Genomic DNA, 16,353 nt, shown 5'->3' on the forward strand with positions numbered 1-16,353 from the left:
ATGCATCTGTGCCCTGCTCCATGCCCCAGCCAACAGTGACACTCTCCTGGGAGAGGTATCTTCAGGAGTGGGGGTGCTTCCCACCTTCCTAGCTAGGCTTGGGCCACCACCAGTCAGCTGCCAAAGCTTTTGGAGAAGAGGGGATTTGAAGCTCCAGCACCTGCCCTCACTCCTTCCAGTTTGCTCTGCCCGTCTTCCATATGACCTTCCCTGAGCTTGTCCGTCCTTCTCTGCAGGTCACTGAACGGAGCGACAGACATCAGAGAATTCCCAGATCTTAAAGGAACCACCAGCCTAGAAATTCTGTGAGTGGCAAGTCTCCCTCTTCCACGTTCCTTGTGGTATTTCCTTCCAGGCTTCGGCATGGGCTCGGAGGAGACAGCGTTTACCAAGCTATGCAGTGCAGGGTCTTAGACACCACGGAAGACTCCACTGCCTATCATCTAGGCTCCTCTCTGCAGCTGCTGCCAGTAGCTCCTCCTGGAGTCTCCCACCCTTGCCCGCCATGTGTCTCTTTGCCACTGTGTTCTCTGGCTCACCACCTCCTCCCCACTTGGTCTGTAAAGCCAGCTACCCACATGGCCCTCCAGAAATTTTATCCAGCACCAGCCATTCAGTCCCAGTGCTACCACATCATTCCCTGTGGGAGGAGGTGGGGGGCTGTGCTGCCCATAGGTGTGTGGCAAGCCGGAAGGCAGGGACAAAGAAATCCAGAGGTTGTGAAATTTGCAGCCTTTGAAACTCACCGACCCTTCCCCTGGGTGTGCCTTGAATTCCAGTTCAGCTCAGCTTTAACCCCAGCGCCCTCCTCTTCCCAGAACCTGACCCAGGGCAGTCAGGAGCCCAGGCTCCCAGGGATGAGCCTTCCCTGCAGTGCTCTGTCCTGGGATGGCCTCACCCCCCCCCCCCATTCTGTAAGGCCAGCTACCTCCCGTCAGTCCCAGGACCCTTCTCTCCAGGACACTCCTGGGAGATCAGAGAGCTCCACAAACAGGGACCCCACTGACACTGCAGAACCGCCCACCATTTCTGCAGGGCCTCAGATTCCCCCGCTGCGCAACCCTGATCCCCAGACGGAGGGTGCTCTGGGGGACCAGCACATTCCCCTTCCACAGTCTCCAAGGAGAAGCCCATTGGCAAGTTAGGTGTAGAACCAAGCAATCCGTGAGCCCCTGGGTGTGTTAAACTCGTTCCTCTCCTCCCCCAGCCCAGTGCAGGGTCCTTCCTCCCTGTTACCAAGTCACCTTTAATTTCTCACCATGTGCTTTGCTCTTTCATTTGCTCCGTCCTCCCCCAGCGAGGGCTGGGCTCTCTGCATGCCAGCTTCTCAATAGCCCCTTCTGTCTCCTTCACGCCCCCAGGACCTTGACCCGGGCAGGGATACATTTGCTTCCCAGAGGAATGTGCCAGCAGCTGCCCAGCCTCCGAGTCCTGTGAGTAACCCACACGCTTCTCCACCGTATTTCACTGTCCCCTTCTTTGGTGTGCTTGTCTGATCCCAGCACAGCACCCAGTGAGGCAGCTCTGGGCTCCGGGACATTAGCTAATAAGACACATGCTGGGGTTGACTTCTCTCTGCTCTGAGGCTTTGTGTGCTATTCGCCCCAGTGTCAGGGCGGAGTGGAGTGGGTGCGAAGTGCTTCCAAGTCAGCATGGCCGTGTTTTGCCCCTGCTTTGCGCGGATGCCAATGGCACACCAAGTGCAGGGCTGGGGGGAATCCTACCCGCTTTGCACAAGGCATTGCGCCAAACAAACCGAGGCCTCTGAGCCCTCCCAGGCACAACTCCTGGCGGAGCGAGGGCTCCCCCTGTGTGCCTACAATGCAGCACTGATTAAGGGGGTCTGGGCCTGATTCACTTCTCACTTACCTGGTGTAAATCAGGAGTGACCCCCAGCAATGGTGTGACACTGGTGTCAGTGAGAGGGGGATCAGTCCCTAAGACTTTCCTGATGCGATGTGTGACCGTCACCAGAGCTGGTTGGAAAATGGGTTTTTTCCCCCATGGAAAATTTCAACTTTTTGGCAAAAAAATGAAAACTGGACATATTCAGTGGAAAAACTTTTGGCAAAAAAAAAATGAAAATTTGATTTGGAAATGCTGCCGAGGTGCCACTTGGGACTGTAGTGCTGAAGCCTTATGCTCCCGTTCTCCTCTATGGGCCGGTCTCTTTGGCCAGACTACATTTCCCATGATGCACCCTGGTCTCCTTTCTTGTTGAGCCGCTGTGGTGTATCCTGGGAGTCCCTGGCTATGGTGAATTGTGGGAGACCTGGTCTGGAAGGGGAACACAGATCATAGAGGGGAATGGGAGCATCAGGCAACTGGAGGCACTGTGGTAGCAATTCTGAATCAAAAAAATTAGGTTTTGGCCAAATTGTTTCAGTCTTCAGGTATTTGGGGATTTTTTTGAAAAAAAGGATCCAAATTTTCCACCGAAAGCAGAGACTTTTTGTGAAAATTTTCATTTAGTCAAAACCCCACTTTCGGTTGAAAAACTGTTTGGATGGGAAATTTTTGACCAGCTTTACCAATCATGCTTTCCTCTCCTCTGTGAACTAGATGGTTTTGCCTCTTTCTCTAATATTTTCCTTGGTGTCTTTTCTCTGCCTCAGGCCATTAATTCTATTCATTATTGATGGGAGACAGAAAGGCTGTTGGTTAATTCTCCCTTTTTTATAGTGCTCTCAGGTCAGGCAAAGCAAGGGTCAATGTCTGTGTGGTATGGTAGAGTTGTCTAGTGGTTAAAGCAGGAGACTAGTTCTCTCTCTCTCTAAGGTACTTTTCTGGCCTTCATCACCATGGTATCTGAGCACCTCACAATTTTAATGTATTTATCCTCACACATCCCTGTGAGGCAGGACAGTGCTATTAGCCCCATTGTACAGATGGGGAACTGAGGCCCAAAGAGACTAAATGACTGCCACAAGGTCACACAGGAAGCCTGTGGCTGAATTAAGAATTGAACCTGCTAGGAGTCAGGACTCGGGGACTTTGTGCCTGGCTCTGTCACTGACTGTACGTCTTTGGGCAAGTCACTTCATCACTCTATGCCTCAGTTTCCCCACCTCTACAGTGAGGAAAATAGCTCACAGGAGGCATAGTTAATGTTTGTAAAGTGTGTTAAGATTCTGGGCTGGACAGTGCCATAGAAGTACAAAGTATAAGGACTAACGGTTGTACGGGGGGGGAGTTTGAGGGCAAATGCTTGTGACTGGTGCAGTGTGGGCAGGGCCGGCTCCAAGCACCAGCGAAGAAAGCAGGTGCTTGGGGGCGGCCAATGGAAAGGGGCGGCACGTCCGGGTCTTTGGCGGCAATTCAGCGACGGGTCCCTTAGTGCCTCTCGGAGCGAAGGACCCGCCGCCAAATTGCCGCCGAAGAATGAAGCGGCGCGGTAGAGCTGCCGCCGAAGTGCCGCCAATTGCGGCTTTATCTTTTTTTTTTTTCCCGCTTCGCCGCTTGGGGCGGCAAAAAAGCTGGAGCCGGCCCTGAGTGTGGGGCACAGATGGCCCAGCAAGGACTTGGGGGGGGGAATCACATTTTGAATGACGTCCTGGAATGGGGGAGATGCAGCTGACAGGCAGGAACATCCTGCACTGGCTGTAATGATACACTGAACATGCCGTCCTCCCAGAGAAGGGTTCAAAATCAGGATCAGGCCGGTGGTGCAGCTTGGTGCATGTGCAGTGCCTGAGAACAGGCACCACCACCACCACCCTGACTACCCTGTGAGCTAACATGTCTCCTGGCCTCTGAAAGTGCATCTGCCGCGCTCATCCATCCCCAGGTGCAGGAGGGGAGCCTTGACATGCACAATTCCCTGCTCTGTCTGTGCAAAGGCAAGGCTTCATGCAGGCCTCCCCAAATGTTGCCGCTGCCTCTGGGGCGGGGGCTGGGTGGGGAGAGCTACGCAGCCCTGCCCCTCAAGAAAAGCCAATCCCCAGCGGTAGAAGCGGCTCGTATGTGACGGATGGAGCTGCGCTGGGGCTGGGTGAGCAGGTGAGCCATTGAGCAAGCTGTGCACAATGCAAGGAAATGAACGAGGAAATCAGTGCCAAGTGTCAGGTGTGCGGAGAGCAGATCTGCCTCTGTGCCGGGGTTTCCTGCTTTCCCCAGCTGCACGGCCCGAGGTCAGTCCGCTCCCCTCCTTAGCAATATCTGCTTTCCAAGAATGCTCTCGGGATGGCCTGCTTTGCTTTTAATCTCCTGCCATGTCTGTGGCATTCCTTTCCCACAGCGAGCTCTCGCACAATCAAATCGAGGAGCTGCCCAGTTTCCACAGGTGCCAGCGGCTGGAAGAAATGTGAGTCGAGAGATTCCCTCCTTCAAAGCTTGGTTCGGGGGCGGGGGGCCCTCTTGAGGCGGTCCTGGCTCGGAGGAGACCCGAGGGACTGAGCAAGGCGTGGGAGATCCAGATCCAAGGAGATAAAAACTCAGCCGGGGTTTTGCCAGGACTCAAATCCATGTTGGGGGTGAAAAGTTCAGTTCACTAACACTGGACTCAGATCCCCTGAAATAAGCAAGAGAGGCTGTGCTAAGGGCCCAGCACCATCTGGGGTGCACTGAGAATTAGTGTTATTATATATGGAGATATACCTACCTCATAGAGCTGGAAGGGACCCTGAAACGTCATCAAGTCTAGCCCCCTGCCTTCACTAGCAGGACCAAGTACTGATTCTGCCCCAGATCCCTACGTGGCCCCCCCTCAAGCAGGGCCGGCTCCAGCATTTCTGCCGCCCCAAGCAAAAAAAAAAAAAAAAAGCCGTGATCGCGATCAGCGGCGGCAATTGGGGGGGAAAAAAAAAAAAAAAAAGCTGTGATCGGCAGGTCCTTCGCTCCTAGAGGAAGTGAGGGACCTGCCGTCCCCAAATTGCCACAGGTGCCGCCCCTCTCCCTTGGCTGCCCCAGGAACCTGCTTGTTAAGCTGGTACCTTGAGCCGGTCCTGCCCTCAAGGATTGAACTCACAACCCTGCATTTAGCAGGCCAATGCTCAAACCACTGAGCTATCCCTATTATGTGGAATAGTCACCCCAGCCATGGACCAAGGCCCGTTGTGCTAGGTGCTGTACAAACATAGAACAAGGAGATGCTCCCTGCCCCAAGGAGCTTAACCCACAAGGAGCCTTCTCCGGAGAGATCCCAGCCCCAGAAGGAGAAAGAAGGGCTTGATTGCATTCAGCTCTGCTTTAACTTCATATAAAGTTTAATTCCCCATCTGAGCATCCTCTGATCTATTCCAGCCGATGGCATTAATAGGACCCCTATCACCATGGTAGCTAAGGTTAAGATTTTCAAAAGGGCCTAAGCGAGTTAGGTACCTATATCCCATTGAATTTGCCTTGGGCCCAGGTATCCTGCGATTCTACAGCTGCAGAATTGGCTGTGGAATTCACCCACTTGCCGTAGAGCTGTGCTCCACAATCGGACCTTTCATTTAAAATGATATGTGTCTAGCCTTTATGGTTGGGGAGAAAACCTTGAAAATAGAAACTGAGTTTAATCGGTCATGGGGTCTGCCTGAGTCTGCAGACAGCCTGAACCAAGAGATGCTCGGGAACAGCACAGAGACCTGGCAGGGGAGCAGACAGACATGAGGGCTGAGGGTGAGTCCTCCAAAGCATTACAGCTGAAGATGAGATGCTTGAATGTGTTTCAGTAGGCAAGAGGAAGGGAGGGTAGGATGCCCACTCACAGCAGGACAGATGGAATTGCTTGTGAAGCATGGATTCCCCTTAGGGGCGTGGTGGAGTCTTCATCAGCTGGAGTCTTTACAGCAAGATTGGGTGTCTCTATCTAGAAACTCTGCTCTAGCTCGACCGCAACTTATGGGCTGGATGCAGGGATCCCTGGGTGAGGTTATGCAGCAAGTCAGAGCAGATGCTCAGAATGGCTCCTCTGGCCTTTCTGAATGTGTGACTTAGAGACAGACTGGGCTGCGAATACGAGCTGGTCTTGTGGGCAGTGCAGAGAAGAGCTCCGTGAAAGGATCGCACCTCCCGGAGTGCATGGGGAGTGTATGGTTCCATAAGCCAGTGCAGCATGGCTCCAGCCAGGGCCATGATACCTTCCCACCCCCTTGGGTGGCTTGTGCCCTGGGTTGCCGGGGGCGTGGTCATTGCATTCAGGGGAATGCAGGGATAGGGCTTGCACATGGTACGTGGCTGAGACTTAAAGAGGGTGCAAAGCATGGGATTTGGAGATGGTGGGTCAGAGCTCACGCCTCTGAATGGCTCTTTGTGAAGGGCTGGATTGAATCTGCTCCTTGCAAGTGAGTGTGCGCGCACACACACACACACACTCACTCTCACGCTAGCGTCAGTCACTGTCTAGCCCTATAGCGAAGAGCCATTCGGGGCACGCATTCTGACTCACCGCCTCCAAGCTTTGCACTGTTGTGGAGCACCCAAGCTCCATGGTGGGAGGGTGCATGGAATGGGAGCAGCGGCCCGGAAAGGCTGGGAACGCGGGAGCCTTTGACAAGCCCAGACAGATGGTTCTTTTGCTGTGGGGGTGGGGGGTTGTGTGTGTGAAAGGGAACGCTGTCTGAGACCCAGCGTGGTGCTTGGGAGAGGGCTGGGTTTGGGTTGCTTTGTGTCCTGACCCGCTCACCCCTTGAAATAAGAGCAGGGTTGACAAGCTTTCTTCTGCTGCCAGGGGGCCCGGAGAGATCCTCTCTCTCATGCCAGCCTCTCTGTCTTTTCAGAGGCCTCCAGCACAACAGGATCCATGAAATCAGAGCAGACACCTTTGGGCAGCTCGCGGCCCTGCGCTCCATGTGAGTACAGCTCTGGCTCCGCCGGCACTGGAAACTGCGGGGCTCTTTGTTGTGAGGAAGGGGAACTGTGGGCTCACTGCCAGGTGTGTGCAGGGTGCTCACGCAGTCCCAGACCTGAAAGCTTTGCTTGCACTGCTTGGCTCTTGGGTCCCAAACACCCGCCCAGGGGAAGCAATGGACCACAGGGCTATACGGGCACATGGGATAAAAGCCCTTTGAGCTGGTGAAAACCAGCTCCAGGCAGAGAACTCATGGACTCTGGCAGTGGCTGGGTGCAGATCATGCCAATAATGGCAGTGCATAAGAATGACCATACTGGGTCAGACCAAAGGTCCATCCAGCCCAGTATCCTGTCTGCCAACAGTGGCCACTGTCAGGTGCCCCAGAGGGAGTGAACCTAACAGGTAATCATCAAGTGATCTCTCTCTTGCCATCCATCTCCACCCTCTGACAAACAGAGGCTAGGGACACCATTCCTTACCCATCCTGGCTAATAGCCATTAATGGACTTAACCTCCATGAATTTATCTAGTTCTCTTTTAAACCCTGTTATGGTCCTAGCCTTCACAACCTCCTCAGGCAAGGAGTTCCACAGATTGACTGTGCTCTGTGTGAAGAAGAACTTCCTTTTATTTGTTTTAAACCTGCTGCCCATTAATTTCATTTGGTGGCCCCTAGTTCTTATATTATGGGAACAAGTAAATAACTTTTCCTTATTCACTTTCTCCACACCACTCATGATTTTATATACCTCTATCATATCCCCCATTAGTCTCCTCTTTTCCAAGCTGAAAAGTCCTAGCCTCTTTAATCTTGCCTCATGTGGGACCCGTTCCAAACTCCAATCATTTTAGTTGCCCTTTTCGGAACCTTTTCTAATGCCAGTATATCTTTTTTGAGATGAGGAGACCACATCTGTACGCAGTATTCAAGATGTGGGCGTACCATGGATTTATATAAGGGCAATAAGATATTCTCCGTCTTATTCTCGATCCCTTTTTAAATGATTCCTAACATCCTGTTTGCTTTTTTGACTGCCGCTGCACACTGCATGGACATCTTCAGAGAACTATCCACGATGACGCCGAGATCTTTTTCCTGTTTAGTTGTAGCTAAATTAATCCCCATCATATTGTATGTATAGTTGTTGTTATTTTTTCCAGTGTGCATTACTTTACATTTATCCACATTAAATTTCATTTGCCATTTTATTGCCCAATCACTTAGTTTTGTGAGATCTTTTTGAAGTTCTTCGCAGTCTGCTTTGGTCTTAACTATCTTGAGCAGTTTAGTATCGTCTGCAAACTTTGCAACCTCACTGTTTACTCCTTTCTCCAGATCAGTTATGAATAAGTTGAATAGGACTGGTCTTAGGCCTGACCCTTGGGGAACACCACTAGTTACCCCTCTCCATTCTGAGAATTTACCATTAATTCCTACCCTTTGTTCTCTGTCTTCTAACCAGTTCTCAATCCATGAAAGGATCTTCCCTCTTATCCCATGACAGCTTAATTTACGTAAGAGCCTTTGGTGAGGGACCTTGTCAAAGGCTTTCTGGAAATCTAAGTACACTATGTTCACTGGTTCCCCCTTGTCCACATGTTTGTTGATCCCTTCAAGGAACTCTAATAGATTAGTAAGACATGATTTCCCTTTACAGAAACCATGTCGACTTTTGCCCAACAAGTTATGTTCTTCTATGTGTCTGACAATTTTATTCTTTACTATTGTTTCAACTAATTTGCCCAGTACTGATGTTAGACTTACCGGTCTGTAATTGCCGGGATCACCTCTAGACCCCTTTTTAAATATTGGCATTACATTAGCTATCTTCCAGTCATTGGGTACAGAAGCTGATTTGAAGGACAGGTTACAAAACCTAGTTAATAGTTCTGCAATTTCACATTTGAGTTCTTTCAGAACTCTTGGGTGAATGCCATCTGGTCCCGGTGACTTGTTACTGTTAAGTTTATGAATTAATTCCAAAACCTCCTCTAATGACACTTCAACCTGTAACAATTCCTCAGATTTGTCACCTACAAAGGACAGCTCAGGTTTGGGAATCTCCCTAACATCCTCAGCCGTGAAGACTGAAGCAAAGAATTCATTTAGTTTCTCCGCAATGACTTTATCGTCTTTAAGCGCTCCTTTTGTATCTCCATCATCCAGGGGCCCCACTGGTTGTTTAGCAGGCTTCCTGCTTCTGATGTACTTAAAAAACATTTTGTTATTACCTTTTGAGTTTTTGGCTAGCCGTTCTTCAAACTCCTCTTTGGCTTTTCTTATTACATTTTTACACTTAATTTGGCAGTGTTTATGCTCCTTTCTATTTACCTCACTAAGATTTGACTTCCACTTTTTAAAAGATGCCTTTTTATCTCTCACTGCTTCTTTTACATGGTTGTTAAGCCACAGTGGCTCTTTTTTAGTTCTTTTACTATGTTTTTTAATTTGGGGTATACATTTAAGTTGGGCCTCTATTACGATGTCTTTGAAAAGTGTTCATGCAGCTTGCAAGGATTTCAGTCTAGTCACTGTACCTTTTAATTTCTGTTTAACTAACCCCCTCATTTTTGCATAGTTCCCCTTTCTGAAATTAAATGCCACAGTGTTGGGCTGTTGAGGTGTTCTTCACACCACAGGAATGTTAAATGTTATATTATGGTCACTATTTCCAAGCGGTCCTGTTATAGTGAATGGAAGTGAATGAAGCACAGGGCAGAAAACACACACATTAATATATGTATGTGTGCACCACAAATACACAGATGCCCTCCGTACACACATCACATACACTAACCACACATATTAACCCCACAGAAATACCACACGTGCTAATCACACACAAACATATGCACACTATGCAGCACCTGTACTAACTACACAAACACACAGACGCTACACCCTGCACATACTAACCACACACATTTGCACACTACTTACTACACCTACCAACTGCACACAGATGCTGTAGTGTACACCACACATGCCACAGCTACTAACCACACACATTCACCCACTGTATCCCATGTGTACTAACTACACACACACAAACTCATACGGACACACAACTGCCCACTAACCCCATCCATTCGCGCCATGCATGCTAATGCGTGCACACCAGCACTTCGCACACACTTGCACACCCGAGCCCTACAGATTCCGGCCCTGCTTGCCCATTCCTGGGGGCCTCCCTGTAGGGTCACTGTACCGGGAGCAGAGGGTACAGGGCCAGTAGCCTGCTGCTTTGGCACTAAGGGGAAGCCGTGAGCTGCCAGTACCTCGGAGTTTAGTATTTCAATGCAAAAATCCCCAAACTTGCAGAAAGAAGCTCAGGGGGGGGGGGGGGGGGGAATCTTTCCTCAGGGGCCAGCCAACTTGGGCCCTGACAGGGGCTGTGCAGCCTTCGCCCTAACGGAGCTGGATTCCAAAGCTCCAGGGGGTACGGATCTGGCTTGATTTCGGATGGCTTCCTTGCTGAGAGAGAGCCCAGGACATTCAGTGATAACACCCAGAGTCCCAGCAGCCTGGGGGAGAATGGAGGGAGGGAAGAAGGGACATGGGGAGAGGAAAAGGAGAATGCACATGCCAGCAGAGGGGACTCAAGAGGTTTTACTGGGGATCCGGTCTGGGCTGATGAGAATTTGGCCTTCCTCAGTAAGAGAGGGGTCTCCCCAGGGCGTGGTGAGGACCAGGGGAGCTTGGACATTGAGATTTGAAGGGGTAGTGGCTGGGTTTCACATCTTGGCCTACCAATCTCGATAGCTTCCCCATTCACAGGCACCCCACCATTCTCCTCAGCCCCTCTCACCGCCATGTACTTGCCTTGCAGAGACCTGAGTTGGAATTACATCCAGTCGATTCATCCGGAGGCCTTTGCGACCCTCCACTCGCTCACCAAGCTGTAAGTTGCTTCGAGATTACTCCTGCAGTGGGACAAGGAAAGTGCTGTTGTGGGGACCTCAGGTTCCCTCGCAGAAAGGGGGCTGGGCAAAGATGCTCACACACGCCAGTGATGAGTGTGGTATAAATGCCCACACAGACAGACTGGCAGACAGGATGCCTTGGTGGGCCCTGCATGGTTGCTGTGGTGCTCATGAAAACACATGCACCTGAACGTGCCTCTCAAGTGAAATCTTGAAGCTCCAGAAAGAGTCACAGAGTTTAAGTCCGGAAGGGACACACAAATCATCCAGTCTGACCTCCTGTGAATCACAGGCCACTAAACACCACCCAGCCACCTCCATCCCAAGCTCCACAACCAGAATTAAAACAAGGTATTACTGCCCTCAGGGGACTCAACTGTTATGTGCCACAGGCAGAGAATAGGAGGGACCAAGGTGCACCAGTGCCCAAGGCCTACAATGGCAGGGATTGGATTTGGTGAGATACTCAGATGAGCATAGCAAGTGACCTGCACCCCATGCTGCAGAGATAGGCACAAACCCTCAAGGTCCCTGCCCATTTACCTCCCATGGGGTCCATATTTTCCCTAGACACCTTTTGCTAATGATCAGCGTGGATGCTATATCAACACGGGACTTAGACCCCGCTCCTCAAAGGTTGCTTTCGTTGGGAGTTAGGATCCTAAATACTTTTGAGGATCTGGGGCCTTCCTCTTCTTATTCAGCCTTCTTCCATGCCATGATCCTGCCGTGAAGCTAGTGATAGCTCACCAGTCTAAACGTATCAGGGGATGGGTATTGACCAAAAGTCATCATCGTCTGATGACCATTCAGTAGCTTACGTGCAAAGATCCGTTGGTCTCTGTTGCTAACGGACAGGTGTCCAGTCCCCAGAATTGCTGGGTAGCAGCCTGAGCAGGGGGCCAAGGGCTGAGTTTGAATGGGACACACTCTGACCCCTTCACTAGAGAGCTGAGGCAAAGTCTCACCCTAGGTCAGGACTGAGCCGCGTTAACAGGGCAGGATGAGTACGCTTGGGCTGCGGCTGTCCATGCTGTAGCTGATCAGGGGATGAACGAAAGACTTCACCCTATAGCTGAAGCTAATGTATGGGCAGAGCGTCAGCAAACTGAGTACGTGATTGCAATCAGGGGTAGGACCCTACTTTTGATGTCATGTGGAAAATACCAGAGATAGTGCTTTGCCACGCTAATTGGCCTTCCAAGACCCAAACCCAGAAAATCGTCTAATTTATAAGACCTCAAGAAAATGGGAAGTGATGGATGATGGGAGCGGGGGAGCAGATCAAGGCATTCTAATACCATGATTACGAGAGCAAGGTAGAAAACCAAAGTAGAGCTTACAGCAATGGCCAGCAGTGACGGAGTCTTCCTAATAGTGGGAGGCAACAAGGCCCCGCCCACTCTGTGGCCCTGCCCCTCCTCTACCCCCCAAGGCCCCGCCCCCTGGCCAAGCCGGAAGCTGGCGCTGAACCGGGAAGCCCAGGCCCCTCCACCTGCCTGGGGTGGGGGGGCCTGAGAGCAGCCCCTGGCCTGTGTCCCCACCCCCAGCACTCCCAACCAGGGCAGGTGGAGGGTCCACGGCTTGCCACAGCTGCCCACACAGCTCTTACCCCGACCGGGCTCCAGCTTCTGGCCTTGCCGGGGGGCAGGGCCTCAGGGGGAAGAGGAGGGGCAGGGGCTAGGCCTGTGGCGAAAAGGGGATGGCCCAGGCCTGTCCACTTTCAACAAGTGGGAGGGCCATGGCCCCTCGGCACCCCTGGCGACGGCACTCCCCTAATGATTGCTGTATCTTTTCATTCATCCCCAAATTGGGACTGGCCCCCAGTCAGCGCCCAGCAACACTTCCTGCCCTCTCCATTTCAGTATCATATTTTGGACATCCGCCAGGTCAAGATGACCATGGGCCATCTGCAGAGCTGTCCAGCCTCTCTTGGTTAACACACCTCTGATCAGCAAACCCCTAATCCTGCTGCCCCTCCTTCTTTTCACTACAACAGAGATTTGACCGACAACCAGCTGGTAACCCTGCCGCTGAATGGTTTGGGTGGACTGACCCATCTGAAGCTCCAAGGCAACCCAGCGCTGTCTGAACCCTTCAGCAAAGAAAGCTTCCCTAAGATGAGGTATGGTTTGGCTCTGGGTGCCTGGTTCACCTTTATCCTCCGAGCTCCATGTGGGTCTCGCCAATGGGCCTTTATTTGTTTATTTCAATCAGACTCCTGCTCTCCTTGTTTACTGGACATTTTCCTGCCATTCTTCCAGGCCGGCAGGTCGAGAAAGCCCAGCTTCATGCTAACACTCCGCATCCATCCTTCCGAGCCTTCCGTGGGAAACCGATGTTCCGCTTAACGTCCCATTGCTCACATCCGCCAAACACACACACAAGCAGAGCTCGTGAAGCCAGGGGCGTGAGCCTGGGGCGTCTCTGAGCGGAAAACATTCTCAGAAGCCAGTTCTAGCTAATGACATCCAGCTTTCCTTCAGTAAACGCTGTTTGTGTGGCCGGGTCTTGTCTGCTATGGATTAATGAGCCGCCCGAAGGGGTCACATTAAGCAGCTAAACAAGACAATGCTGCATAAGGCACCGAGGCCACCTCTGCACTGGGAATGCCGGCTTTGTGTTCCCAGCGGCGCTGGCGACCCTCAGCACCTATGTTAGCAGTGAGTTCTTAGCGCCGTCCCCTTGTCACAGTGAGCTGTGGCTCGTGTCCGAGCCACATTCATGCCCTGACTCGGAGGTGAAGGCCAGCATTTTTCAAAAGTGGCCTCTGATTTGGGGAGTCCTTGTTATTGGGTGGTTTTCAGAGGTGGTGTATGCTCCAAGCTGGAGCCACGGGGTCTCGGTACCTATGCAAATCAGACCCAAAGTGTCTCAAGTTGGGCTTCCAAAAATGGAGGCTGCCAGCATCAGAGGCCGTTTTTAAAAATGTTGGTGTTTGCAGCTGAGGGATTGGTGGGGATAAGCCGCACACTGCCTTTTAAATCTGCCTCGTCAATGTGACCCCAGAGGCTCTCTCTCTCTTGATCCCTGCCTTGTTATAGCAGCATCCTGTTCTGTGGCTGTTTCCCAAGAGGTAGCCCAGAAAAATTGGATGGCTTGTTATATCCCATGTCCTGACATGCAGGCTAATACCATGCAGTGACATTGGGCCAAATTCAGCTCTCCCAGGCAATGGTGTGAATCCAGACTAACCCTAGTGATGTCCATTTAGCTGGTTTGGATTTACATCGGTGTAACTGACATGGGGAAGGTGGGCCTTCGACTCAGACTCAGCCTGTGCACCCACTGATCTTTCCAAAACATCGGCTTGCCAGTGCTAGAGAGACCGTATCAATCCTAATTGCTGCCCTTTCTGATGGGGGCATCTGGAAACAGTTCTTAGCCACCTCCTAAGGATCTTCACTTTCTTACCACCTTTTGGTAATAGGATTTAATCTGGAGTTTACAACAGGAAGCAGATCTGTATACAGAGTTCCCATCGCCTCCCGGGGCTCGGCCAGAAATGTTTGGTAACTTAAAACGAAACCATATTTTTAGACTATAGAGTTTCCCCAGATTTACTAATCCTGTCAAAAGACCTTAACTGCCGGAAAAACTGAAGACTGTCTCGACTGGATTGCCAGGCTTTACTGGCTTCCAGAAACGAAGCAGGCATTTGCTGTCAGTGGTGGAAGTGCCATTTCAGCCTGATAGCCCTGATATTTAACTCTGATGATATTCAGCTGCAGTTTAATTGACCTTGTAATACAGGATGTAATTACTGGCCCTGCTTCTGATTAGCAGTCAGCTGCATTCAGGTATCTCGCTGAATTCGAGAAACATAGCTAGGCTTCCTTGAGTGGGCTGGCAGGGCATGACCCAGGGCCATAGGGCTGGCAGAGCTAGTTGGGGTATCCCCGACTTCTGATTCTAATCTAACCCCTGTGCCCGAGTCCCCCTCATCCTCAGAGTTTTTGGTGAGTCCATCACCATGCTGGATAGCTACCGTCTCGATGCCTCCGCCAAAGTGAGGTGCACATGCAATGTTCTCAAGAGCCTGGGCAGGTGCAGGTAGCACTGGGGCATCATCTAGGGACTGTAATGGGAGCTGAGCATCCAGCCGGTGTTGGGTGACACGCTGTGGGCTGAGGGCACAGTGGAGGCCTGGCCTGAGGACTGGGATCCTAAGTTGCATTTTCAGAAGAACAAGCTACTCCACATACTGGAAGGTCACTCAGGTGAGAGGCACAACCAAGCCACAGCGTGAGGTGCTCCAGTAGCAGACTGCCCCAGGGCGGCTCTGTAGTTTGTGCACCTTCCAAACAGTCGGCAAAAAGGGTAAAAATACACCCCCCAAGACACAGGCACCTGCTTGAGGGCCAGGGAGGGTAGCACTCAGCCATCTGGCTCCCAAGGGGAGTCATGAGTTATTACTTGTAAAGCAAGGTGAAGCTGGGAAGTACGCGCATGACACTTAGCCATGTTGTCACAATGTCCTCAGCTTGCTGTGAGGTTAAATACTTGCTTTTAACTTGTTCTTTGGATCCTGGACATGTGTACTAATCGGTTCAGGAACAGGACACCCACCTACTCCTGCCCTGTGCTGCCTGAGTCACTTACAGCAGGGCAAAGGATGCAGAGCGCCCCCCATCCTGGTTTAGTCGCATTTTGCACTGACTGCACCGAGCGTAGGGCAATGGGAAATCAGGCCCTTGGTTTCACGAACAGTGACGTGTTACATTCTCAGCACACACACACAGAGAAACCTCACTGAAAGGTTGCAACGTAACATAACGTTGTTTCTTGGACTCCAGAACGATAACACACAAGAATCCAAAAAGCAGAGAGAACAAAAACAGGCTGCTCCCTAAGGCACAACTCTCCCAACCTGGCTTTTAAGCTGCCTCTTTCCAGGCTGACCCACATTGCAGGCTTTGCTATAGAGCCCCATTGCCTGCAAGCAGGAAACTCTCCCCACTCTTCAAGCGATAGCTTGCAATTCCAACACAGTCCACATGAAGTAGCTAAGAGACCTGCTTTTCCCCTCCGTAGAATCCTAGAAGTGCCCTATGCCTACCAGTGCTGCGCCTATGGAGTCTGTAGCAACTTCTTCAAGGTATCCAGCCAGTGGGAGACAGAAGACATGAGCCCGGAAGATGAGGATACCCACAAGAGGAGCATGGGGTTGTTTCCGGGTCATGCTGATAACCACTGTAAGTAAATTAGGCTGAGCTGTGATCAATTCATAGGCCAGGTTTGGCTGTATATTTGGGCCTGATTCTGCATTCTCTTACACTGGGGTACATCAGGAAGAACTCCAGCGAAGGCAATGATTGGCATTAGATCAGTGTAAAATAGAAGCAGGCCCACAGTTTTCCATGTCTGGCTGGTCAGGGGGTGTATCATTTCCTGGATGCTGACACTTTGGGCTGCAATCAGTGTCACTGTCTAAGGGCCCAGTGGAGCTAGGCTGGAATCTCCAAAACAGCCTGGATTGGACAGAATGGCCTGGAACTCGTCAGCAGCTGGGGGGCAGGCTCCCTGGTGGCCTCACATTTAGGAAAGAGCAGTCCCCTCCCACAATTCTTTTACTTTCAGGACTATTTCTCCCCTCAAACAATCTGACCTGAGTTAGTGACTGGGCCATTTGGTCATCCTGTGACAGTGCA

At 51.3% G+C, this 16,353-nt stretch overlaps 1 protein-coding gene across 1 annotated transcript in view; it reads left to right on the forward strand.

The window, feature by feature from the left end:
- Nucleotides 1-3,951: 3,951 nt before the first annotated feature.
- The window catches only part of LOC113405781 (leucine-rich repeat-containing G-protein coupled receptor 6-like), a 29,239-nt gene continuing 16,837 nt past the window's right edge, over nt 3,952-16,353 (forward strand). The window contains exons 1-6 of the mRNA XM_026647031.1: nt 3,952-3,999; nt 4,238-4,303; nt 6,705-6,776; nt 10,609-10,680; nt 12,702-12,827; nt 15,737-15,897. Of these exons, the coding sequence (XP_026502816.1) occupies nt 3,971-3,999; nt 4,238-4,303; nt 6,705-6,776; nt 10,609-10,680; nt 12,702-12,827; nt 15,737-15,897 (526 nt within the window). The 5' untranslated portion in view covers nt 3,952-3,970. The remainder of the gene's footprint in view (nt 4,000-4,237; nt 4,304-6,704; nt 6,777-10,608; nt 10,681-12,701; nt 12,828-15,736; nt 15,898-16,353) is intronic.

The sequence above is a fragment of the Terrapene carolina genome, unplaced genomic scaffold (assembly GCF_002925995.2).
Source record: "Terrapene carolina triunguis isolate 2854851 unplaced genomic scaffold, T_m_triunguis-2.0 Scaffold50838, whole genome shotgun sequence".
NCBI lineage: Eukaryota > Metazoa > Chordata > Testudines > Emydidae > Terrapene > Terrapene triunguis.